The following is a 25079-nucleotide window of genomic DNA, read 5'->3' as shown; positions in this document are numbered from 1 at the left end:
ACGCTTTTGGTAGCCATCCACAAGCTTCTGGTTGAATCTTTGACCACTCCTCTTGACAGAATTGGTGCAGTTCAGTTAAATTTGATGGCTTTCTGACATGGACTTGTTTCTTCAGCATTGTCCAAAAGTTTTCAATAGGGTTTAAGTTTGGACTTGGGGAAGGCCATTCGAAAACCTCAATTCTAGCCTTATTGAGCCATTCCATTACCACTTTTGATGTGTGTTTGGCGTCATTGTCCTGTTGGAACACCCAACTGCGCCCAAGACCCAATCTTTGGGCTGATAACTTTAGGTTATCTTGAAGAATCTGAAGGTAATCCTCCTTCTTCATTATCCCATTTACTCTCTGTAAAGCACCAGTTCCATTGGCAGCAAAAACAGCCCCACAGCATAATACTACCACCACCGTGCTTGACGGTAGGCATGGTGTACTTGGGGTTAAAGGCCTCACCTTTTCTCCTCCAAACATATTGCTGGGCATTGTGGCCAAACAGCTTAATTTTTGTTTCGTCTGACCACAGAACTTTCCTCCAGAAGGTCTTATCTTTGTCCATGTGATCAGCAGGAAACTTCAGTCGAGCCTTAAGGTGCCGCTTTTGGAGCAAGGGCTTCCTTCTTGCACGGCAGCGTCTCAGTCCATGGAGATGCAAAACACGCTTGACTGTGGACACTGACACCTGTGCTCATTCTAATTCTTGGCAGATCTGCTTTTTGGTGTTTCTCGGTTGAATCTTCACCCTCCTGACCAATTTTCTCTCAGCAGCAGGTGATAGCTTGCGTTTTCTTCCTGATCGTGGCAGTGACAAAACAGTGCCATGCACTTTATACTTACAAACAATTGTTTGCACTGTTGCTCTTGGGACCTGCAGCTGCTTTAAAATTGCTCCAAGTGACTTTCCTGACTTGTTCAAGTCAAGGATTCGCTTTTTCAGATCCATGCTGAGCTCCTTTGACTTTCCCATTGTAGCGTTTGTGGGCGTTTGCATCCAATGAGCCCTATTTAAATGGCCTCAGAGAAGTCACCAGCTGTAGTAACTCATAGTCACTCACAAGAAGTTAAGAGGCCATGCTATGAAGCTCATTTCAGTGACACAACTTTCTAAATCACCAAAATTGCTAATTCGTGTTGCTGTATGTATATTTTTGACCCAGCAGATTTGATCACTTTTTCTGTTAACCCATAATAAAGTCATAAAAGAACCAAACTTTATGAATGTTTTTTGCAACAAAGAAGTATCTGTTCCAATCACTCTATCAGTGAAAAATCTGAGTTTTAGAAATAACTGGAAACTCAAGAGAGCCATGACATTATGTTCTTCACTAGTGTATGTAAACCTTTGACCACAACTGTATATATTTTTTATAATACTTGATTGTTTTTGCACTGAGTGGTTTGCCATTTAACTTCTTTATCCGTTACAATGGCAATACAAATTCTATTCTAAACGGATTCTTACATTTTTTGAACCATCTTGTTTTCTAAATTCAAACTTACAAAGACGTTCATCTTTTGAATACCCTTAATGCAGATTGTTCAATCAGTTTACTATGCATGTTATTGGGATTTTGGAGGAAACCAGAATATGCAGGAAAACCTACTAAATCACAGGGAGAACACAACCTCAACACAGGAAGGCCCGACCTTGAACCTTTAATCTCAGGACTTAATCCAGTAGGGGAATCTAATATATAGCTTTGTATTTTAAGGAAGAGGCCATATTTTATCATATAATACTTTTATTTTACTTGAAACAGCTTCAATTACCATTTTTGTACCTCTCCAGTTTCTTTGGTGCGGTATGAATATCTATGATTGTAAGTAAGCTATTAAATAAATGTTCAGCTAGTCAATAAATCTTGCATTGCTTTATTGTTTTACATTTCATCACCTTTCGTCAATTGGAAGATTAAACTATGTAACCTGTTTCATATTAGAGCCCTGAATCATGGTTGTCGCTGCGTGGAGTTGGATTGTTGGGATGGCGATAATGGACAGCCAGTCATCATGGCTACACATTCACCTCCAAAGTGTCTTTTGTCGAAGTCATAAAGACTATTAATGAGTATGCATTCAAGGTAAGAGCAAATATGCATAATCCACAAGCATGTTTTGGAAATGTAGGTGGAGGGATTATGGTGAGTTAGAGCATTTGCTTGTTTGTTTATGTTTTGTCCCTTGATTGGTCTATGTATAAAATACAAAAACATTTGCATTACCTTAATTATCTAAGTCACCAAAATTGCTAATTCGTGTTGCTGTATGTATATTTTTGACCCAGCAGAGATGATGACTTTTTCTGTTAACCCATAATATTCATAAAAGAACCAAACTTCATGAATGTTCTTTTGTGACAAAGAAGTATCTGTTCCAATCACTCTATCAGAGAAAAATCAGAGTTGTAGAAATAACTGGAAACTCAAGAGAGCCATGACATTATGTTCTTCACAAGTGTATGTAAACTTTTGACCACAACTGTATGTTATTCTATCTATGTCATTCTATCTATGTTATTCTATCTGTTGTTCTATCTATGTTATTCTAGCTATGTTATTCTAACTTTGTTATTCTAGCTGTTATTCTAACTTTGTTATTCTAGTATTTTTTTTCGGGTTTATGTCTATCATTAAATAATGTACTGAGTGTGAGGATAATTGATTTATTCTATGTATTGCAAAAAAATTGAAAATATGGTTGTGTGCCAAGCATATTTCCAGTCTTTTCATTGGCTGCTCGGTATATTTCAAAGCGTTTCATTTGCTAATAACTTTATGACATCATGCTTCCAGGACCCTGAGAATATCTGGCTGCTGTGTTTGTCATAGCAGGTAACTCAGACAAAATGTTGTCGTCATGTTGTCTTCGGTTTTTCTTGGTTCTTGCCAGGTGGAGTCCAGCTCAAGGCTACTTTGAGGATGCAGTCCCGGTCCATTTGGAGGATATGTCTGTATCATCTGAGCCACCGATGTTTTATTTCTAGTACCACGTTGGGGCAGTTTGTCTTGTTATACACATCCTTTATGTTGATCTCACCCACTCTCTGGAACTTCAAGCCATAGAGCAGGACTGATTTGCCATTGCTATTCTCTGGCTGAACCTTGGCCTTAAGGCTATATTGCATGGATTTCAATATGGTCTGGAAGCTGGAAAACTTGCACCCGAACTTTGACGCCCGTTCCACATCCATTGTCCTAACTGAGGACACTTCACAGATATGCAAACTCTTGGAATCTTCCTCCCCTGTGCTGCTACCTTGTCGTGATGGGGAGGCTTGCGTGCCTCTGTAATTCTGAAGGCTAAACCAAAAGAAGCTCATACCCTCAGCAAGTTCAACCATCCAACATACCACAAACCACTTAGTTCCACATCATATTTCAAGAATGTCCAACTGGGGAGGGGGACCTCAAGGAAGGACACGCTAGAGAGACCATATCTCTCGGTTGGCCTCAAAAAGCCGAAGGATTATCGCAGAAGAACTGGTGGAAGAGAGGTGTCTGAGCCTCTTTGCCTCTTAGGCTGTTTCTCTAACGACCCAGAAAAACAGGAAAAGAGGATGAAACTCAACTTAAATAGGACCAGGAAGTTGTTAAAATAGGCCTGTATATGTTGTTTTCTGTCAATATGGGTTGTCATATAATAAAGAAAGGGAAGGTTTTGAGGTAGAATTGGCTGAACAAGTCAAAGAATATGTCATGTGCTGTTTGAAGAATCAGACATTACTGCAGAAATCTGTGTATACATTTTATTTTACCAAAATGTTTTTACAAATGTGTTCAAAGGGGTGTTTATTAAACATACAGTATATAAAAAGTTGAAAATTAAGGTAAAAAAACACTTACTTTTATATGTAACTCTTGTGATGATGTCTCTATTCAGCAATCGATTTAGGAAATTGTTAGATGATTCCGATATCTGGATTAAAAACAAAAATATAACAAAAATAATTTATGAAATGGTGGTGATTCAACAGCAAATTGAATGCATCTTAAAATTTTGGGTGAAACAGACATTAAATTACATTATGGCATTGCCCTGAGGAAAAGCAATGGTTCAAGATGGCGGCGCGCACGGGTGCAGTGGCTCTTTGCTCTCCAGTTTGGTGTTTTGTTTTCTCAATCTTATTGTTATTTACGAGCATCTGCGAGGCAAACTTTTTCTACAGTCGCCAGGATTTAACTACTCTCGGGAGGAGAGATATCCATCAAAACAGATTACCAACGAACCTACAATATTCCCAAGGACATCTAGAGACCACCAAGATTTCCGTGGATAGTCAGCCCACTCAGAGTACGACGGAGGCGGTGAAGGGAAAGAAAGCAAAAGCGCGGATGCCGGGCGGGCCTAGCTGCTAAACTAAGGAAGCAACCACACCGAGCACCGCTTCCGAGTATCTTCTTGACCAACGCCAGATCCATCACCCACAAAATGGACGATTTGGAACTTCAGCTTGCTACCAACAGCTTTGTCAGGAACTGCAACATTATTTTCATCACGGAAACGTGGCTACACCCGCAAATCCCTGACGCCGCGGTATCGCTAGCTAGCCGGACGCTATTCCGAAATGATCGTTCGAAAGAATCAGGGAAAAGCAAGAGGTGGGACTTTGCGCGTATATACACAATGACTGGTGCTGCAACAGTAGGATCATTAACACTCACTGCTCCCCGGATTTAGAGCTCTTGGCAGTACGGTGCAGGCCCTTCTATCTACCTAGAGAGCTAACGGTTGTCATTGTGATGGCTGTTTACCTCCCACCGGATGCTAATGTTAGCACGGCACTTAGCCTTCTGCTAGCGACTATAAACAAACAGCAGCTTGACCACCCCTATGGAGTCTTTATTGTCGCTGGTGACTTCAACAAAGCAAGTTTAAAGACTGTTCTTTCTAAGTTTACCCAGTACTTGAAGTGTCACACCAGAGAAGATAAAACTCTAGGCCATGTTTATTCTAACATCAAACATGCTTTGAGCCACACCCCTCCCTCACCTTGCTGGATCCGACCATTTCTGCCTGTCCCTCACCCCCTCAAACACCCCACTCCGGAGGCTAACAAGGCCACAAATAAAGATAATAAAAACATGGCCCAAGGACGTCCTTTCTCAGCTATAGGACTGTTTTTCCCGCACCATTTGGGAACCTTTTGAACACCACAACCTCCAGGACTACACGAACACCCTACTTTGCTACATTAAAAACTGCACGGACAACGTCACTATTAATAAACGGATACAGGTTTTTCCTAACCAAAAACCCTGGATGACCAGTGAGACACAGGCACTCATCAAATGCCGTAATACCGCCTTCAGGTCAGGGGACAAGGTAATATACAGCGCTGCCAGAGCAGAGCTGAAGAGAGGCATTAAAAGGCCAAGGCAGCATATACAAGGAAAATCGAGGAGCACTTTACAGGAAATAAACCAAAGAAGATGTGGCAGGGAATACGACACATTACCAATTACAATGACAATAATGTGTCTGTTAACGCAGATGCCTCCTAGCAGAACTGAACCATTTCTTTGCCCGCTTTGAGACTAACAAATCAGACCCAGTCTCAACACTTCCACCACCACCCTGCAGCAGTACACTGAAGCTTCAGGAACATGAAGTGACACAGGTAATGCGGACTTTGAACACCAGGAAGGCTGCTGGCCCCGACGGAGTACCTGGGAAGGTGCTCAAAGCCTGTGCTGACCAGCTGACTGGTGTTTTCACACAAAAATTCAATTGTTCCCTGCAACAAGCCATCATTCCATCCTGCCTGAAATCTGCCACCATTATTCCTGTCCCCAAAAAGCCAACCATTGACAGCCTGAATGATTATAGGCCTGTTGCACTCACGCCTGTGATCATGAAGTGCTTTGAAAAGTTGGTCACCCATCAGGGATACAATGCCTCTCTCATTTGACCCTCACCAGTTTGCTTATACAACAAATAGGTCCACTGAGGATGCCATCGCCGTAGCTCTACACACAGCACTGAGCCACCTGGAGCACCATGGGAACAACGTGAGGATGTTTTCCATTGACTATAGCTCAGCCTTCAACACTATAATACCGGACATTCTGGCTGACAAACTCTCCCACCTTGGACTATCCTCTTCCATCTGCTGCTGGATAAAGAACTTCTAAACCAACCGTCCACAAACTTAGACTTGGTCCCCACCTCTCTTGCTCCATTACACTATGTTGTTTACTGAGTCCTCTTCTGTACTCCCTGTACACATACGACTGTAAACCGACCCACCATTCTAACTCCATCATCAAATTTGTCGATGACACCACTGTGCTCGGACTCATCTCAGGAGATGAGGTCAACAAACTGTCTTTGAGGTGCTTGGTGAACAATCTCACACTGAAAACCACGAAAACTAAAGAAATATTCCTGGACTTTTGCAAACGCAGCACAGACCTGGCCTCACTCCTCATAAATGGAGGATGCCTAGACAGGGTCCAGTCCTTCAAATTCCTGGGGGTGCACGTCACGGATAAGCTCTCCTGGTCTACCAACACCACGGCAGTGGTGAAGAAGGCCCAGGCTCCATTTCCTGAGGGTACTCGGGAGGAACTACTTGGACACTAAGCTTCTGGTAACCTTCTATAGAGCCACTGTGGAGAGCATCCTGGCATACTGCATTAGTGTGGTACGCTGGAAGTACGGCAGCAGACAAAAAGGCCATGCAGAGAGTGATCAACACTGCCCAGAAGATTGTCGGCTGCTCTCTGCCCTCACTGGAAGACATTGCCAGCCCTCGCTACCTCAGGGGACCCATACCACCCTGTTCCAGCTGCTGCCCTCTGGCAGACGCTACAGGTCTCACAAAGCACGTACAAATAGACTTAAGGACAGTTTTTCCCACAGCCATCAGGACTTGCATTAGGACGACACACAATCCCTTTTATGCAATAACTTCGGGGTGTGCAATAACAATGTGCAATATCTTAGATTGTGCAATATTTTAGGATTTACCTTGCCAGGATGTGACTTTATATTTTTATATTACTTATTCCTTTTTTTTTTAACTGGGAAAATGCACTTTGTGGAGAAGCACCACCAATTTTGTTATATGCAGCTGTGTATGATGACAATAAAGGCTTTTGATTTGATTTGATTTGAAGAGGCGGACCTAAACGTAACAGGAACGAACATACTGAGGTTCGCCTTCGGACTGACCAGGTAGGATAGCATTAGGGACAATAAGAGGGAAAGTGAAGGCTAGACATTTTGAAGACAAGGTCAGAGAAAGAAAACTTTGATTGTTGGACATGCCCAGATGAAAAATAAGGACTATATTGGGAGAAGGATGTTGAGGGAAGATATATGGATGTAGTGAGGGAGGACATGGAAGTGGCTTTGGAAGGGAGGGGATGCAAAGACAGGGTGAAGTGAAAAAGGTTAATCCCTTGTGCCGACTCCTCACAGGACAGTGCAGTAGTAGTAAACACATTGATGCATTATCCATTATTGTTGGTATACTCAAACCTTACAATTTTTTTTCTTCTTAAATTAAAATGCATTAACTTATATAATGCCATGTTACATCTAAGTCAATCTAATTTCAGATTGCCTGGATCAAAGGGCCCACATAAGATATTTCAATTCATCTTCCTCCCTTTATCGAAGTGCACTGTGATAATTGCACTAAAACCCCATAACTACTTCTATCACGTGCTGATAATCACTTTAGTCACTTTTTACCTCACATATTTTTATTGTATATAAATCCTTTTATGACTACACTAATCCCTCGCTTTTTTTGCTGATAATGTAGAAAAGTACACAATTACAATGATCAAGATGTGTATTTATTGATTGATAATCATTTTTAAAAAAAACAGGTCCTCTTTGTCAGAATCGAGAGACATTTTTCTTGTACAAACTTTGCTGTCGTTGTTGTCTTGACAATCTCAAGACGATTGCCAAACTCAATGGCTCCGTCATCCGTCAATGTTGTCATCAGTCTCCTGAGTGGCCACATGCAGTCCGTTGGCTTCCTATCTTCATGCTAGCTTCACGGCCGTATCTACGGCGTGAATCCATCATAATGCTGTTTCATTTTTTGTTTCCTCGCAGTTGAAGAACAATTTGCAACTCAGAAGATGCATTCTTTGGGCGGTGAACAACAGTGGCCAAGCGAAAGCGGCAGAGCTTCGGGGAGAAGAACGGTTGCTGCAATGTGCAGCACGGCAACCTGGGTGGAGAGACCAGCCGCTACATCTCAGACCTCTTCACCTCACGAGAATTAATTTTTATGTATTCCCAGCATATGGATCCCCACAACACGCGTGCATCTCCAGAGGGAAAAAGCTTTCACTTCCCGTGTGTCACTTTTAACCGAATGGCGAACCCCATTAACATTAACAAGATTCCTACCACCTGAATTATGTACAAAAGAACGCTATTTGTGCCACAACGGCATGCTACACCTTTAGCATATCAAGCAACGTCAATATTTAGGAGGCATTTTCAAACTCAAAAGAAAACCTATTTATTTGAGTATAACATGCACCCGTGTATAACGCGCACTCATAATTTGGGACTAAAAATGGGTATAATTTTTTTTCACTTTTTCTCAGCTCACTCCAAGGATTGCACCGGTACTGGCAATTTGCAAATGCTGAACACATGTTGCCATGACAAAACATTTATTCACAACATATGGTATGCAAACCTGGTAAAACAAACTACCAGTATGAACACAATTCTCAAATTGATTTTTTTTCTCCGAGGGCATTTGTTTCCCGGGAAAGGAGCGCCATTTGGAAGCGTGCCAGTCGCTTTGAAATAAAATCTGAAAAGCTTCAGCATTTTTTCTGAGAGTGCACTTGCCCCTGCTAGAAGGGCATTTTTAAGCGTTTATTTGCCATGCCCGAGGCCGGTTTTCTTCCGTGCCGGGGGCTGCTAATCCTTCATAGCCGACCCTGTGCCGTCCCTGCCCTGCCAGGTCATCGGAGCCTTTACCCGGTGATAGCTGCAGTTTTAATACATTTACTCTGTCTGTCTATCTATCTATCTACCTACCTACCTACCTACCTACCCACCTACCCACCTACCCACCTACCCACCTACCCACCTACCCACCTACCCACCTACCCACCTACCCACCTACCCACCTACCCACCTACCCACCTACCCACCTACCCACCTACCCACCTACCCACCTACCCACCTACCCACCTACCTCTCTACCTCTCTACCTCTCTACCTCTCTACCTCTCTATCTCTCTCTAGCTCTCTCTAGCTCTCTCTATCTCTCTCTCTATCTCTCTCTCTATCTCTCTCTCTATCTCTCTCTATCTCTCTCTATCTCTCTCTATCTCTCTCTATCTCTCTCTATCTCTCTCTATCTCTCTCTATCTCTCTCTATCTCTCTCTATCTCTCTCTATCTCTCTCTATCTCTCTCTATCTCTCTCTATCTCTCTCTATCTCTCTCTATCTCTCTCTATCTCTCTCTATCTCTCTCTATCTCTCTCTATCTCTCTCTATCTCTCTCTATCTCTCTCTATCTCTCTCTATCTCTCTCTATCTCTCTCTATCTCTCTCTATCTCTCTCTCTCTCTCTCTATCTCTCTCTATCTCTCTCTATCTCTCTATCTCTCTATCTCTCTATCTCTCTATCTCTCTCTCCCTCTCCATCTCTCTCTCCATCTCTCTCTCCATCTCTCTCTCCATCTCTCTCTCCATCTCTCTCTCCATCTCTCTCTCCATCTCTCTATCTCTCCATCTCTCTATCTCTATATCTCTCTATCTCTATATCTCTCTCTCTCATCCTCTCTATCAATCTTTCTATCTCTCACTCGCTCTCTCTCTATCTCTATCTCTCTCTCTCTTCCTCTCTATCTATCTCTCTATCTCACTCTCTCTCTATCTCTATCTCTCTCTCTTCCTCTCTATCTATCTCTCTATCTCACTCTCTATCTCCCTCTCTCTCTCTCTCTCCCTCTCTCTCTCTCTCTCTCTCTCTCTCTCTCTCTCTCTCTATCTCTATCTCTCTATCTCTCTCTCTCGATCTCCCTCTCTATCTCTCTTCCTCTCTCTGTCGAGACATAGGACTTCCCATGACTCAAGCCAGCTTTGTTAAAAGCAGCTCACCCAAGTAAGCTTTTTTTCTCCTCAGTGCTCCCAAATTTCACATTTAGCAGAGCAGATTATTTGTTTCTCCACGTTAAGTTTCACATGTGGAGTACTGCTGCTGCATTCTCGTCAAAAAAATAATTTGGCAAAATTCTTTTTCTTTTTCTTTTTGTCCTAATCTGCCGCCACCATCCCCGAAAGGCTTATTGGCGATTTCAGAAATCAATTTCAAATTTCCAAATGCTTTTCCACCTTGATATCTGATTGATTGATTATATCTTGGTGGCCCGCCAATCAAAAAAAAAAAGACAGACAGACAACCATTCACGCTCACACTCATAATCAGGGGAATTGAGGAGTGTTAAACCAGTCTAGCATCCATAATTTTGGTTTGTGTGAGTAAACTGGAGTACCCGGAGAAAACCCATGAATTCTCAAGGACACCATGAATGCAAAGAAATAAGTCTGTCTTGATGAGAACCCGATGCTTTTTAATGACAGAAATTTCGATGGTTCTTATTACTGCAGTAGTTGTCAAAAAAATTGAACAAGAAATAAAAAGAAAAAAAATCAAAGCAGAATTTAGTTTTATTTCATAATCACAAATGTATAATCATTTCCTTTATGTCTTCCGAAAGGGAGGGTGTTGCCTGCACGTAGAAAAATTCAAAAATGAATTAACGTAAGCACAACCAGGAAGTCTGTCCGTAGCGGTGTAGTGTTCACCAAGTCTCTGGGTGCAATAATAGCATGGGATACAGATTACGCAGGTATCAAGGCTGATATTTTAACGCTTGACCGAAAGACCTTTGATCACCCTTAACAACTATTGGGATACGCTAACATGGAAAATGAACACATCTATCAAGGCTACTCGCGTCTGGCCAGTCAAAGCACGTTTATAACTGCGGTGGGCTGGCGACACCATGAGCGAGTGGTGGCAAGCATGAGTGAGATTTTTTCACCTTTTATGCAATATACGTTTTCTTCTTTGAATTTCATTCATAGATGGCAAAATAAATTTTGTTTAGCATTTTATCTGTTTATCTTTTCTCTATTTTGAAATAAATAACCATATTGCCCTCAATGTTTTGCGTTATGGCGTCAAAAACTCACTTGGTCTGTTCTATTTTCGTAAAGTATGCCCAATAATGTATGTATATATGATATGATGATAAAAAATATTATTTGAACCTGTTTTTCCCTACAAAAGTCACAAATACAACTGGCTCTAAGACCAGAAATTCCACCCACCGCCAATGTTGACATTATCAACATACCCCTAAAGAAGCCTCTTGTGGTTCATTCTGGTTCAGCGTTCAAATACCAGGTGGAATGATATCAAATTGTATGAATAATTTCACACAATTCACACTGGAGTATAAGGCGCACCCCGGCCAAACTATAAAAAACTGCGACTTAAACTCCGAAAAATATGGTGATACAAATGATGCAGAATCGCAAATATTCTAGTGTACCTTTCTAGGCATTTGACATGTATTGAACAGGGCACACAAACTCACTTTCATGAATATGGCCACGATGACTAGTCCGTTGGGGCTTCTGGCAGCTTCAGTATAATTTGTATACAACTCGTGATTGTAGTGAATCAGCTGAACCTGAAAAAGAGTGTAGGACAGAAGGTAATGTCATGTCTCATCTCAGTGCTATGAAATGGTGACCAAAGTCAAAAAATGAAAATTACAGCAGGAATGTAATATACATGTATAAAATGAATTTTGCACTCAAATCTGTCAGGTTTTTTTTTAATTTCATAAATATTCCAAGGGCAGCCCAGTGGCGCGAGTGGTTAGCGCGTCGGCCTCACAGCTCTGGGGTCCTGGGTTCAAATCCAGGTCACGTCCACTTGTGTGGAGTTTGCATGTTCTCCCTGGGCCTGCGTGGGTTTCCTCCGGGTACACCGGATTCCTACCACATTCCAAAAACATGCATGATAGGCTGATTGGACATTCTAAATTGCCCCTAGGTATGGGTGTGAGTGTGCATGGTTGTCCGTCTCCTTGTGCCCTACGATCGGCTGGCCACCAATTCAAGTGTGCCCCACCTCTGGCCCGGAGTCAGCTGGGATAGGTTCCAGCACCCCCTGCGACTCAAATGAGGATAAATCGGTTCAGAAAATGAGATGAGAGATAGTTATTCCACCCAAAACAGCGCATAAGGGAATGCCCACTTTTTTTTCAGCAATTTTGCTTGACATCACAACCAGATTTTATGATCAGGTCTAGCGTTCCACACGGCCTGGACTTTGACTTGGCCGTTCTAACACCTGGAGTTTAGAGTTTATATATACCGTAAAACTCCTATTTCAACGACATGCCGCTCCATTTTTCAAACTTTCCCCCATAGTGACGTTAATTAGAGGTGCCAGTTCAATTAGACTGGCTGGTCAGAGTTTTGAGAAGATGCGGTAAATTTTATGGATGAAAAGAGAAACCAGGTAACATTTACATATTTATTTAACAAAAGGTAAAATTACAAGGCAATCGGATTACTGGTAAGTAATTACAAATTCACTGGTGAAAATCAAGTGACACGTCGCTGTTGTAGCTGTCCTCTTCATTCACATCATCTTCCGCATCAGCGTCGAGTTTCTGAGTGAGTTCACGTTCATCGTCGCCAGCATTGGCTTGCGCTTGCTGGAGAAATTGCAAACCAGTCTGAATCGGGCTGTCTGACCTGAAACAATGGATCTGGCAATCCTTCGAGCCGTCGAGAGCAATGTTCCCTCTAAGCTGCGCGATTGCGCACTACTTTCGTCTTCTCTGCGCACAGCAAATCATATGGAGCACACAAAAATAAAATCCCTTTTTTTTTAGCTGTGAGGACGATGCGCGAACCACTCATCCGCCGGGCCGCCCATTCATAGATATTAATCATTACATTTTATTATTACGAAATCATTTATGTGTAGTAGACATGCACCTGCTTATGGCAAAAATGCAAATTCAACATGAAAATTCTAATTGATTACTAAATTAATCTACAAACGATCAATATTATGATGATGTCGCAGACGGGTAATTTTTGGATCACGTTGATAGCAATAGGCCATCACTGTGACCCAAAACAAGAGAAGTTATTTTGACTTCTCCAAAATCTGAAAAAAGGACAAATAGTGTGAACCTTAGTTGTGTGTAATTAATGTCAACTATGTTAAAAAACACCACATGGTCTAGAGCAGGGGTCTCAAACTTGCGGCCCGCGGGCCAACTGCGGCCCTCGGGACGATAATTTGCGGCCCCCGTCTTAATATGAAAGATTAATGTTCGTGCGGCCCGCAAGATTGATATGAATGACACTTGTGTTCGGAGCTGAATGAACCAATCACGGTGAGGTATACGGCTCTGGAGGGCGGGACATCGGCCGGGCTGTCCAGTGCCTCGCTCACTCACTCATTCATTCCTCCAATCAGCTGGGCGGAGGAGAAGCCGTGAGGCCGATCACTCTGCTCGGCGCGCACACTCCTCCGCTGCTCTCAGCATAGAACTGAATGAGGCGCTATGATCCGTGATCCAGCCTGTGTCAGTGTCTGTAGCCATTTCCGCGATTGAAACGGAGAAACGGAGAGCGAAAGTGCACATGCGCCACAAACCCGCGCGACTGAATGTGAAAGATCAACCCGAGACTCATTCCAAGTGGAAAAACATATTACAGAGCCCCAGAGATGTCTCTTTCAAAGCCTGCCATGAAGAGAAAGGTCGGTGATGAGCACAGACAGTTTCAAGAAAAGTGGGGAGTGCAATATTTCTTTGTTGAACACAGGGGCACCCCGACGTGTCTCATTTACACTGAAAAAGTTGCGGTGCACAAGGAATACAATTTGAAACGTCATTATACTACGAGACATGCTGAGGAGTACGAAAAATACCAGGGAGATGAGAGAGCCAACCAGGTTGCCAGTCTTAAAACATGTCTTCTGAGGCAACAGGATTTCTTCAAGAAGGCTACCAAAGACAGTAATGCAGCAGTCGAAGCTAGCTACGCCGTTTGTGAGTTGCTTGATCCTGTGCTAAGTGATCCCAAATGGCTCATGGACTTGGCTTTTCTTGTTGATATCACACATGAGCTTAATGTACTGAACAAGAAGCTACAAGGCCAGGGGCAACTTGTCAGTGCTGCCTTTGACAACGTGAGAGCATTCTGCACTAAACTTGTGTTATGGAAAGCCCAGCTCTCTCAGACAAACCTTTGCCATTTCCCAGCATGCAAGGCTCTCGTGGATGCAGGCACACCATTCAGTGGTGAGAAGTATGTTGAGGCCATTTCGAAGCTACAGGAGGAATTTGATCACAGATTTGCAGACTTCAAGACACACAAAGCCACATTTCAAATTTTTGCGGACCCCTTCTCCTTTGATGTGCAAGATGCCCCTCCTGAGCTTCAAATGGAGCTCATTGACCTGCAGTGCAACTCTGCACTCAAAGCCAAGTTCAGGGAGGTGAGTGGAGAAGCAGACAAGCTTGGGCAATTTTTGAGAGAGTTGACCCCCAGCTTCCCTGAACTTTCCCGAAGGTTCAAGCGGACCATGTGCCTTTTTGGGAGCACATACTTGTGTGAGAAGCTCTTCTCCACCTTGAACTTCAATAAGTCCAAGTACAGGTCCAGACTTACTGATGAGCATCTTCAGGCTCTACTGAGGGTCTCCACCGCTTCCTCCCTCAAGCCAAATGTGACTATGTGAGAAGAAGCGCGGCCAGGTCTCTAGCAGCAAGGAGTAGGCAAGAGAAGCCGTGTTCAGAATATTTCATGTTCAATGTTTCATTCAAGTTCAGAAAGTTAAAGGTTAAAGAGCTGTTAATACAGACATTTGAAACGTTATAAAAATAATTCATTTTCTCTAATTAGCCAGCCAGTGTATATCTACTGTATGCTCATTATTATTATTTTGTTTTTGTATTACTGATTGATTGATTTTTTATTCATCTTTAAGTTAATTTATTTAATTCATTATTTTTTGTTAAAAAATAAAGATATTTGATAACGTTGGAATGTTTTATCAGAACTTTTCTTGTGGAAATCCTGATGCGGCCCAGTCTCACCCAGACTCGGCCTCTAGCGGCCCCCAGGTAAATTGAGTTCGAGACCCCTGGTCTAGAGTTTTATCTCCTCTGGTGTGACACTTCCCGTACTGGATAAACTTAGGCAGAACAGTCTTTAAACATGCTTGGTTGAAGTCACCGCCATCAATAAGGACTCCATCGGGGTGGCGAAGCTGCTGTTTGTTTACAGTCGCTAGCAGGAGGCTAAGTGCCGTGCTAGCGTTAGCATCCGGTGGGATGTAAACAGCCATTAAAATGACTACCGTTAGCTCCCTTGGTAGATAGAAAGGCCTGCACAGAACTGCCAAGAGCTCTTAATCAGGAGGACAGTGAGTGTTATGATCCTAATTTTGCAGCACCAGTCATTGTGTACACTTACACTAAACTTAATTCTAATTTTGTTTTATATCTTTATACCTTTCTTCTCTCTTGGCTCTATTTGACCCACCTCCACCCTGACTTTCAGCTGCAGTTTTTAAAAGAAACCTATTGAGGGTTCTTTGCTTTTGTCTTCCCTTCAAAATATTCCAAAGTTGATGCACACAAATGTCCTCACAATAGGATAACGCACAACCACTTGCCAACGGGAAGTAGGATTACTCCTCTCGTATTAGCGAGCAAGCTCCGCCACGCGTACACCATTCTGCACTGACTAACGGGTGAAAAAAACACAGAAAAAATGCAATGCTCCGCCCAGTGGTCGTAGAGACATTTACACGAGTGAGTTGCAGCAAGATGATGTTCTCATAAGCAGCCTCTCTGTATGCTCGTATATCAAAATTTGTCTCGAATCTCAAGGTAAATATTTGCTCGAAATTTTACTCCTATCTCAAATTACTCGTATGTCGGGACACTCGTATGTCAAGGTATTACTGTACTTTAGAAAAGAAAATGGGGGAAACCAAATTTGAAGGTAAATTGAGTACATGTGTTTGGAAATTTTATGGGACAAAGATAAATCATTAAAAGATTCATCAAGAGTATTGTAATCGTCCCACAATGCTCGCTCATGCAAATTAAAAACTTTACCAGGTCATTAAAAGTCAGATTTTGACTAAATGGACGACACACTGCAACATCAAAAATGCAAATTCAACATGAAAATTCTAATTGATTACTAAATTAATCTACAAACAATTTATCAATATTATGATGTCGCAGACGCGTAATTTCTGGATCACGTTGATAGCAATAGGCCATCACTGTGACCCAAAACAAGAGAAGTTATTTTGACTTCTCCAAAATCTGAAAAAAGGACGTGTGAACCTTAGTTGTGTGTAATTAATGTCAACTATGTTTAAAAACACCACAGCAAAATTTCATTTGCAAATCACAAAATTGGGAAATAACTAAATTCAGTTCACAAGGAGAAATTAAAGGATTCTGTGAGCTTAACCAAAACTTGGCATTGTGCCAATTGGAATAATAGTGGGAATATTATGTTGTAAAACCTCTGCGGTTAAGTGCCATTCGTAATACTCTTCAAGAGTACAGGTTTATTGAGTTGATTCTTGCTTTGAAGCGTCACTATGTAGTGTATTACAAATGTTTACAAATTTTATCCTCTCAACCCAAATTTTAATGTTTTATTATGGACTTTTGAGAGTTTATTTTTGTGTAATGATGTTCATGGTAATTTCTAACTTTGTACTAGTTAAAATTGCATTTTTTAATGAGTCAAAGACATTTGTATTTTCACAAAACTTTTGGTTTCAATTTTGTTTCTCAATTTTTTTTGCTTGTTGCACGTTACAGAAAAGACTTGTTTGTGTTTTGTTATACTTTTTAGTTCATCAAAGATAATTTTCAGTTACCACAGTGGACTTGGTACTAGTTAAATGAAGTCGACCATGAAATATTTTTTCAGGTAAGATTTTTTTGAAAATCAATACGATGTATCCATAAATTATAGTAACATGATGCATTAGATTGAACTTTGTAGCGGTGCCTAAACTCGAATAGGAGATTGATTTGATAGGCATATTGGTGACGATTTGTGGGTCCTTTATTAAACATTGAAAATTGTAATTAGGAAATGCCTAGTAAAAGGTTGATTTCTCTAATTTTATTATTGTAGATTTTTATTGTGGTAACAGAGAGCTATAGGAAATAGCTCTTATCTTAAGTAAACATTGTATGAGGTGATTTGATTTGCGAATTATATCTTAGGTATTGAGGGTTATTTGGTTGTTAATGATATCAGACATGAAATTAACAATGCAGAAATGGCATGTGAAAATTCATGGCATTCATCCAAATAATTAGGTAAATTGTACCTGGCTGGGGTAGATAAAATAATTGATTTAGGATAGGCATAGTTTCCCTAGGACTGAAGAAACATGGAGTGTTTTGAAAGTGCACAGAAGACATTCCCTGTTTGTCCTGAGCGGGGGAAATATGCTTGGGCATAGGTCATATTGATGACTATTAGGATATTACGGATTGGATAAGCATTGATCAATTGATACAACCAAATGACGTTGCTGTCTATTGCTTTAGGGGCATACAAGTTAAGAGAACTTTAGCTAAAACTTACAGCATTGCAATTATGGGGTTAATACACCTAAAAGTTAGTGATAACGATTGGCAATAACAAGCTTAGATAAGGGGGAAAGGAACAATTTTCCAAGTTCCAAAATCTGGCTAAAGAAACAGATTGTTTGTCACTTTGGGTTTTGACAAAATGCGTTGGCGCATGAATTCTGAGATATTTGGGGAATGCGGATCCCATATCTACAACAAATTCAAGGGAAATTAGGAAATAGGCTCTAATTGGCACTGGATGCCCAGATTCTGGTGGGGCCTTTCATGGTATGAAACAAGTGATGAAATTATGTCTATATTCAAAAATAGCATCTCCAAATTATAAAATATCAACCTTTGAGTAATGCTTTAAGTAGATGGGTTCTCTAGGAATAAAATGGAATGGGCAAAATTCGAACGGAATGCGAGATACATTGACGACTACTAGAGGTGAAACTATTGCCACATCAATTCTGCGTACAAACGGCTAAGCTGATAGCATTTAACAGGGGGTGTAACTTAATGCAAAACATGGAGGTAAAGTTTTTACAAACGGTTAAAATACTTGAGGGCGGTGTGCGTGTTTCAATGTGTCACAACTTTTCTGTTATTACATTATTGGCGAACAGATAGTTAATCACAGCCACTCGCATGACAGTCCTCATGCTGACGGACTGGGGCGATGAACGGTGGCAATTGAACTTCCAAAACAAATTTATATTTGTAGATATGTGGGACGCGAATCTAATACATTAATTACCTTGTTCCTTTTGGAATGATTATTGCTGACAGGGCAGCAAAATTGGGTGAACTACCAAGAAGCCCCACTGGGGATGGTGGTTTCCACCATTGATGAAAAATTACGGGCCACTGATGTATGGGTAAACGACCCAAATTGAAAGACTAGTGATTAACGCATCAACCTTGCGGTTCGAGGATCTACTAATGACGGGGTGGATCCAGACCTTCCAGAGTGTGGAGTATTCCTGGTGTCCTCGAGTATTCGTAGGTTTTCTCCAGGTACTCCAGTTTTACTCCAACAAACCAAAATTATGGATGCTAGACTGGTTGAACAATCTAAATTCCCCTGATTATGAGTGTGAGCGTGGATGATTGTCTGTCTTTTGTGTTTTTAATTGGCTGGCCACCAGGATATGATCTATCAATCAGATATCAAGGTGGAAAAGGATTTGGAAATTTGAAATTGATTTCTGAAATCGCCGATAAGCCTTTCGGGGATGGCGGTGGCAGATTAGGACAAAAACAAAAAGGAAAAAGAATTTCGCAAAATGAAATTTTTGACGAGAATGCTGCAGCAGTACTACACATTTGAAACTTAACATGGAGAAACAAGTAATCTGCTCTGCAATTGGAAATTTGGGAACGCAGGGGGTTAAACAAAAACAATAACCCCCATACACGGCCAAAATGCGGGCAATTCCCAAAAGCTACATATCCAGTTCAAAGGATGCATATGGAATTTATTGAGAATGTGTGTGGTACATAACAGGCCTAAGCAGAAATTGGGGAAGCCTTGTTGCAGAAACTGGTCAAGATTGGTAAGCTTGGATGACACACGCGTGCGCAAAAACCATCAGGCCTCTGATAAAATTAACCCATACGGTGGGGGGATTACACATCGTTATTCAGACTGACAAATTAACTGGTGGAAAAGATCCTTGTCTGACATTTTTCCTAAGTCCATGGTCGGGTGGAGAAGACCCTTTTTACAAATTTTACATTTGTGTCTCAACAGCAATGACCATGACTACGGAGGCTGTGAGAAAACCGTCAGAGACGGAAACACCCGGATCCGCCATGGTAAAATTGGAATCTGAGATGACCAGGGATGGGCAATAATTGGATGTTGTTGATGGAAAATGCAGCAATTACTATAAATCAAACCTGCATAACATGTATGGGGCCCCGACCTCTCTTACGAGTAATACCCGTGCAAATTACCCCTGATTGGGTAAAGGAGATAATGATAAAAGATGTAAGCCAAATTGTGAGAAATGGAATACAGACGCTCCCCTACTTATGAACGCAATTGGTTCCGAGCGATTGTTCATAAGTTGAATTTGTTTGTAAGTTGATTCAGTGCTATATTTTGTATTATAATTTATGTTTAAGGCCGATATAAGTATATTGAAGGTTTATATAAGTGCATTTGTATGTTTACGGCTTGTATAAGTAACACACATTGGTTTGTACTGAAAAAAAAACATTTAATAAAATGGAGAGAATATGTACAGTACTGTAGAGAGAGAGAGAGATTTATGTATTAGAAACTGGCCAAAAGAAGCGACCTAATGACGATTGCAGTTTTCTTCTTTTTTTCATCATAAATGATGCGGTAGCACTGTATGGCATCATTCAATTGATTTGCAAACTTTGTGCAACGTTCAATATTTGGGTCCTGCTGCTCGATCTTTCTGTTTATAAATGGTACTGACGGTCGAACGATTCAATGCCCGTGAAACGCTCACCACTCTCACGCGCATCAAGCTTCGTTATTATTGCCACTCGTTTCAAATGAAATGGCTTGCCTCTTCCTTGCAACTCCCTCAATAGAAGCCTTTAGCTTTTTACCAACCATATTCAATATTGGATGCATGAGATATTTAATGATACAAATAAAAAAGGTTCTTTGCACACTGGAGATACATTCACGCACTTCCGCATTGCAACGAAGAAGAAGGTAGATGCTGGGTGAGCTGAGCTCTCACAGCGCCAGGCGTCGGTATTAGCGGCGGAAAGAAGTACTACTCCGAAAAAGGCGCGAAATACAAAATTGGACTTGCGAACATTTTTGGACTTAAACGCAATTTGCAGACATGTTCCTATGTACCGTTGTTCGTAAGTTGAATGTTCGTAAGTAGGGGAGCGTCTGTAATGTACACCCTGTTACAAGAGCAGCAAAGGACAAACCTAACTTTTCAACACATGTTGCCGTTGATCATTTTACCTGCTTAAACCTTACAGGGCATGGTCTGAGGCTAGAGGCGATAAATGAGACGTGGTGTGCCCATGTCCTAAAACAGACTGCACCCGTGATACCACGTTCTGACCTATGGTGGTGGTGTGGTGGAAATAAATTATACGACTCCTGCCGAAACGCGGCAGGACTTGGTGGCTCGGTCTCACTGCTCTTACCAGTATCTGTTTTTCCATCTACAGTGGAGGAGATACAATTGGCTGCTCAGAAATCCAGTATGATGGCGGGTCCCTCCCGACGGCGTCGATCGGTATGGAGAGGGAGATCCAACATACATTGATGCGATTGGCATCCCCGGGGCGTACCAGATGATTATAAGCTGGCTAATCAGGTCGCAGCAGGTTGGGAGTTTATTTTTCTTCTAATAACCCCAAACAAAAATGTGGATGGGATAAATTACCTGCATTACAATGTCCAAAAACTTGGAAATTATACTGAACAGGGATTTGTGGCAATAAAGGAACAACTGGCAGCCACTAGTCTGATGGCGTTCCAGGATCGCATAGCGGTTGAGATGCTTCTTGATGGAGCAGGGGGCGTATGCAATGTTTGAAAATGTTGCACTCAACAACACGTCCCCCAATGGGTCCCTAACCTGGGCCGATGAAGGTCTGCAGACTCTAAACCGCAATATGAAAAAGCATCCTGGAGTAGAATTATTCGCTTGGACAGATTGGTGCGATAAGGCCTTCGTAAATACAAAGATTTGGCCCTATCTGTTGTGTTTTCAGTAGCCATTTTTGCTACAACTTTGACATTGTGTGGGTGTTGTCTTATCCCCTGCTTACGCTCCTTGCTAAGCCGACTTATAACCACTGCGATTGCCCCTACAAATTCTAAATTACACGAATTATATCCTCTGCTGATGAAACGTACTGAAGAGAGCAGTGAATTCCAGGAGCATGGTAATTCCGAGAACGAATTGGGCAAAAATGATTTTGTTCTTTCTTTTTCAGACCAGCCGTGCGAGTAGGGACTATGCCGGTAAAATTAAAGCAGCCAACGGACATTTTCCCTTATTTGTATTTGCCATAAAATGAATTAATAGCAAACATATAATAAAAACGGGGGAATGTTGGGGTTATTCTGGGATGTTATTATATATGTGGATTAATCATTAGTAGGTATATGAGCTTTATTTCAATTTGGGACCGAGCAACCTAGAGGTCACTCTACATGGCAGCTGGCTCCGAGGACATTTAACTGTTTTTAGGACTATTGACCTGACAGATGACCAAGTTCTGGGCCAAGGACTGTTGATCTGAGTTCGCAATGAAGATCTGTGAAGGAATCTTAAATTGCTTTGACTTGGATTCCGGAGCAGATGGCGAAAGAGTGTCGCTCGGTACGCCGGATATTCAATTGTTGTTGCAGTTGTTTTTTGACCTTAATTATGTTATTTGCTTATGCAATTGGATTGAATACCGTATTTTCTCGAATATAACACGCAGATTTTTGCTATATAATTAATTCTAATAGATGGGGTGCGTGTTATAATCAATAACTAAAATAAATTACAAATTTTCGATCGAAAAAAGCATTGTCAAACTCACTTTGACGCACGGATTTTACGTCATCTCGTAAAGCCGATCGAAAATCGGAAAGCCGAGACCACCACTGCCCCCCTCTAGCCTCGTACTCGTCTCAGTTCACCCTCTCTCAGTTCAGTTTTGGACATTGTACAAGCAACATGGCATCAAAACGAGCAAGTTATACCGCAGCGTTCAAAAGAAAAGTCATCAAAGTGGCAGAGTAATTGGGCAACAGAGAAGCTGGAAGAAAATTCGATATTAGTGAAGCTAACATCCGTGGTTGGAGGAAGAAGAAAGACTCATTATTGAAAGAAAAAGCAACATCAAAAGAATCAGGACGTGGAAGAAAAGCAATGTTCCCAGAGTTAGAGAAAGAACTTCTTAAAACAAAAGGTATTGCAACATAACATGTCTACATGATATGTTTGTCCAGTCTGTGTATCATCTATTGTCCTAAAATTCAAACGCATAACTCCACCAACTGCACGACACTCGACACGCTCGTACCTGAAGATTTCTCTATCCGGTTTTGAACAAAACAATCGTGAAACGAAGAAAAAAAGGTAAGATTTCTGATTTTCGTCAGCGGGAAATTTTAGGTCCGCACTATATTCGATTACTGCGTTTTTCCAGATGTTTTTGGCCCAAAATTACCTGCGTGTTATTTTCGAGTGCGCGTTTAATTCGAGAAAATACGGTAGGTAACCTTGTAATTGTTTTGGTTTGATGTCTTAAATTGGCAGGAGATGAATTCAGTCCTTTGGAATATTCCAGTGGCGAGGACGAGCCAGGACTGATTCTCACTTGCAAGATAACGCCAGAGATGTGCCCGATGCCCACCTTGTATTGTTTATATTATATTAAAGTATACCTATTAATAAACCTATTATTAACTGATTCATTGCTGTGACTAATAATGGAGTAAACTTCCAATAATATATAGTCTTAACAAGTTACTTTCATATTGTTCCATTCAGATAGTTAAATTGATTGATCTATTGATTTTAACACGCAATTTGAAGAAAACGTATTTGGAATTATTTCATTGTTATTGTCAATGTTCCCTCTAATTTTTAGTCTGTCTGGGCAGAAAGACAACCTCCCTGAGCACACTGAGTATCAGTGTGAGCAACATCATCATTGCTCGCTATGGGCACACACCAGTATCACACCTGCCATAAGCAGGTGCATGTCTACTACACATAAATGATTTAGTAATAATAAAATGTAATGATTAATATCTATGAATGGGCGGCCCGGCGGATGAGTGGTTTGCGCATCGGCCTCACAGCTCTGGGGTCCTGGGTTCAAATCTAGGTCGGTCCACCTGTGTTGAATTTGCATATTCTCCCTGGGCCTGCGTGGGTTTTCTCTGAATACTCCGTTTTCCTTCCACATCCCAAAAAGATGCATTGTAGGCTGATTGGACACTCTAAAATTGCCCCTAAGTATGGGTCTGAGTGTGCATGGCTGTCCATCTCCTTGTGCCCTGCGATCAGCTGGCCACCGATACAGGGTGTCCACCGCCCCTGGCCCAAAGTCAGCAGGGATAGGCTCCTGGCCCAAAGTCAGCAGGGATAGGCTCCAGGACACCCCGCGAGTGATAAAGTGGATAAAACGGTTCAGAAAATGAATGAAAAAATATCTATGAATAAAACATCTTCATAAATGCCATTAGAATATGCACAAATCCGACTTAAATTTTACCTTATTTTACACATCTGTCCTCACTTCTCGTTCAAATGACTTTACAGCTGAACGTGTCACTTGAGATAGTCAAGTTTCCATTTATATGCAATATTTTTCCATGATTTTGCTTTGATTTATTTAATAAGGGATAGCACATATTAATGAACATATTTATATTCATGTTAATGAACATATATATGTAAGATTGTAGCTGAGGGCTAATTTCCATTTACAGTCCATTGTGTAGGTTGAAGACAAACGATCACACATACTAGACACACAGACACGCACGCACGCACGCACACAACCACACACACAGGAGATTTAGACAGTTCTCACCCGATTTCACCGCTTGATAGAAGGGTTGTAAAACACGAAAAACATAAGAGTGGACAGAGCTGCCGCGTAAACGGCGCCATCATGGGGAAAGGGGTAAAAAAAATAAAAATAAAAAAGTTAGGATTTTATTTACTGCGCGCCATATGATTGCTGCTGCGCGAAGAAGACGAGAGTAGTGCGCAATTGTGCATGCGTGCAGCTTAGAGGGAACATTGGTCATTGTGCATTTTTATAAATATGTGAACTAATGGTGCAAAAAGAAATGTGGTGCTTTTGCCATGCTTATTGTGATAAACATGGCTAAGAGATGGAGAATTAATTATGCAGTGATCATTTATTTTTCTGAATGATGTGGTTTTAACTATGGGATGATCAATTTTATTGCGAATGTTTGTATTGTGTAATGAGTTCAACTCGGAAATACAATCATTAAAACCAGCAAGAGGTCAACAATCTTCATAATTCTGAATAATACATATAGGTGTTGTTTGGGTTTTCTTGGATGAAAATCCTGACCGATTTCACTTGCCTTTTGATCCCTTCTATTTATATCATATACTTAAAAACACAATTTTAGTGATGCTGATGAATTTGGTTTTACGTTTCAATGTGTATTATATATATATATATATATATATATATATATATATATATATCTATATATATATATATATATATATATATATATATATATATATATATATGTTTATACAGTATGAATCAAAAGGATCGTCTGCTAGATTGCACATTCCTAAAGCGTGTTGCCTTCACATAGACAAATTCAAAAAGGAAGTCACGTGAGCAGTACAACCAGGAAGTGTGTCCTTAGCGGCCCTGAGCGAGCAATAGCAGGCACAAGTGAGTTTTT

The 25079-nt window shown here is 41.2% G+C and overlaps 1 protein-coding gene and 2 long non-coding RNA genes across 12 annotated transcripts in view; 2 read left to right on the top strand and 1 right to left on the bottom strand.

The window, feature by feature from the left end:
* The window catches only part of LOC144092406 (carbonic anhydrase-related protein 10-like), a 101476-nt gene that overhangs the window by 29345 nt on the left and 47052 nt on the right, over nucleotides 1-25079 (bottom strand). For all 10 annotated transcript variants that reach the window (XR_013306016.1, XM_077625151.1, XM_077625150.1 and 7 more), the window contains 2 exons: nucleotides 11594-11689; nucleotides 3838-3910 (listed from right to left, as the gene is read on the bottom strand). Coding sequence is in view for 9 of the 10 variants with exons in the window: in XM_077625151.1 (XP_077481277.1) it covers nucleotides 3838-3910; nucleotides 11594-11689 (169 nt within the window). In the remaining variant the exon portion in view is untranslated. The remainder of the gene's footprint in view (nucleotides 1-3837; nucleotides 3911-11593; nucleotides 11690-25079) is intronic.
* LOC144092410 (uncharacterized) lies at nucleotides 7799-8799 on the top strand. Its single transcript, XR_013306022.1, has 2 exons — nucleotides 7799-7976; nucleotides 8069-8799. It is a non-coding gene; the product is annotated as an uncharacterized LOC144092410 (long non-coding RNA).
* LOC144092769 (uncharacterized) lies at nucleotides 21912-23069 on the top strand. The gene is made up of 2 exons (XR_013306146.1): nucleotides 21912-21996; nucleotides 22927-23069. It is a non-coding gene; the product is annotated as an uncharacterized LOC144092769 (long non-coding RNA).

This window comes from Stigmatopora argus, chromosome 18 (assembly GCF_051989625.1).
Source record: "Stigmatopora argus isolate UIUO_Sarg chromosome 18, RoL_Sarg_1.0, whole genome shotgun sequence".
Taxonomy (NCBI): domain Eukaryota; kingdom Metazoa; phylum Chordata; class Actinopteri; order Syngnathiformes; family Syngnathidae; genus Stigmatopora; species Stigmatopora argus.
The sequence above is the reverse complement of the archived record's forward strand: the minus strand, read 5'-3'. Positions and strand labels throughout refer to the sequence as shown.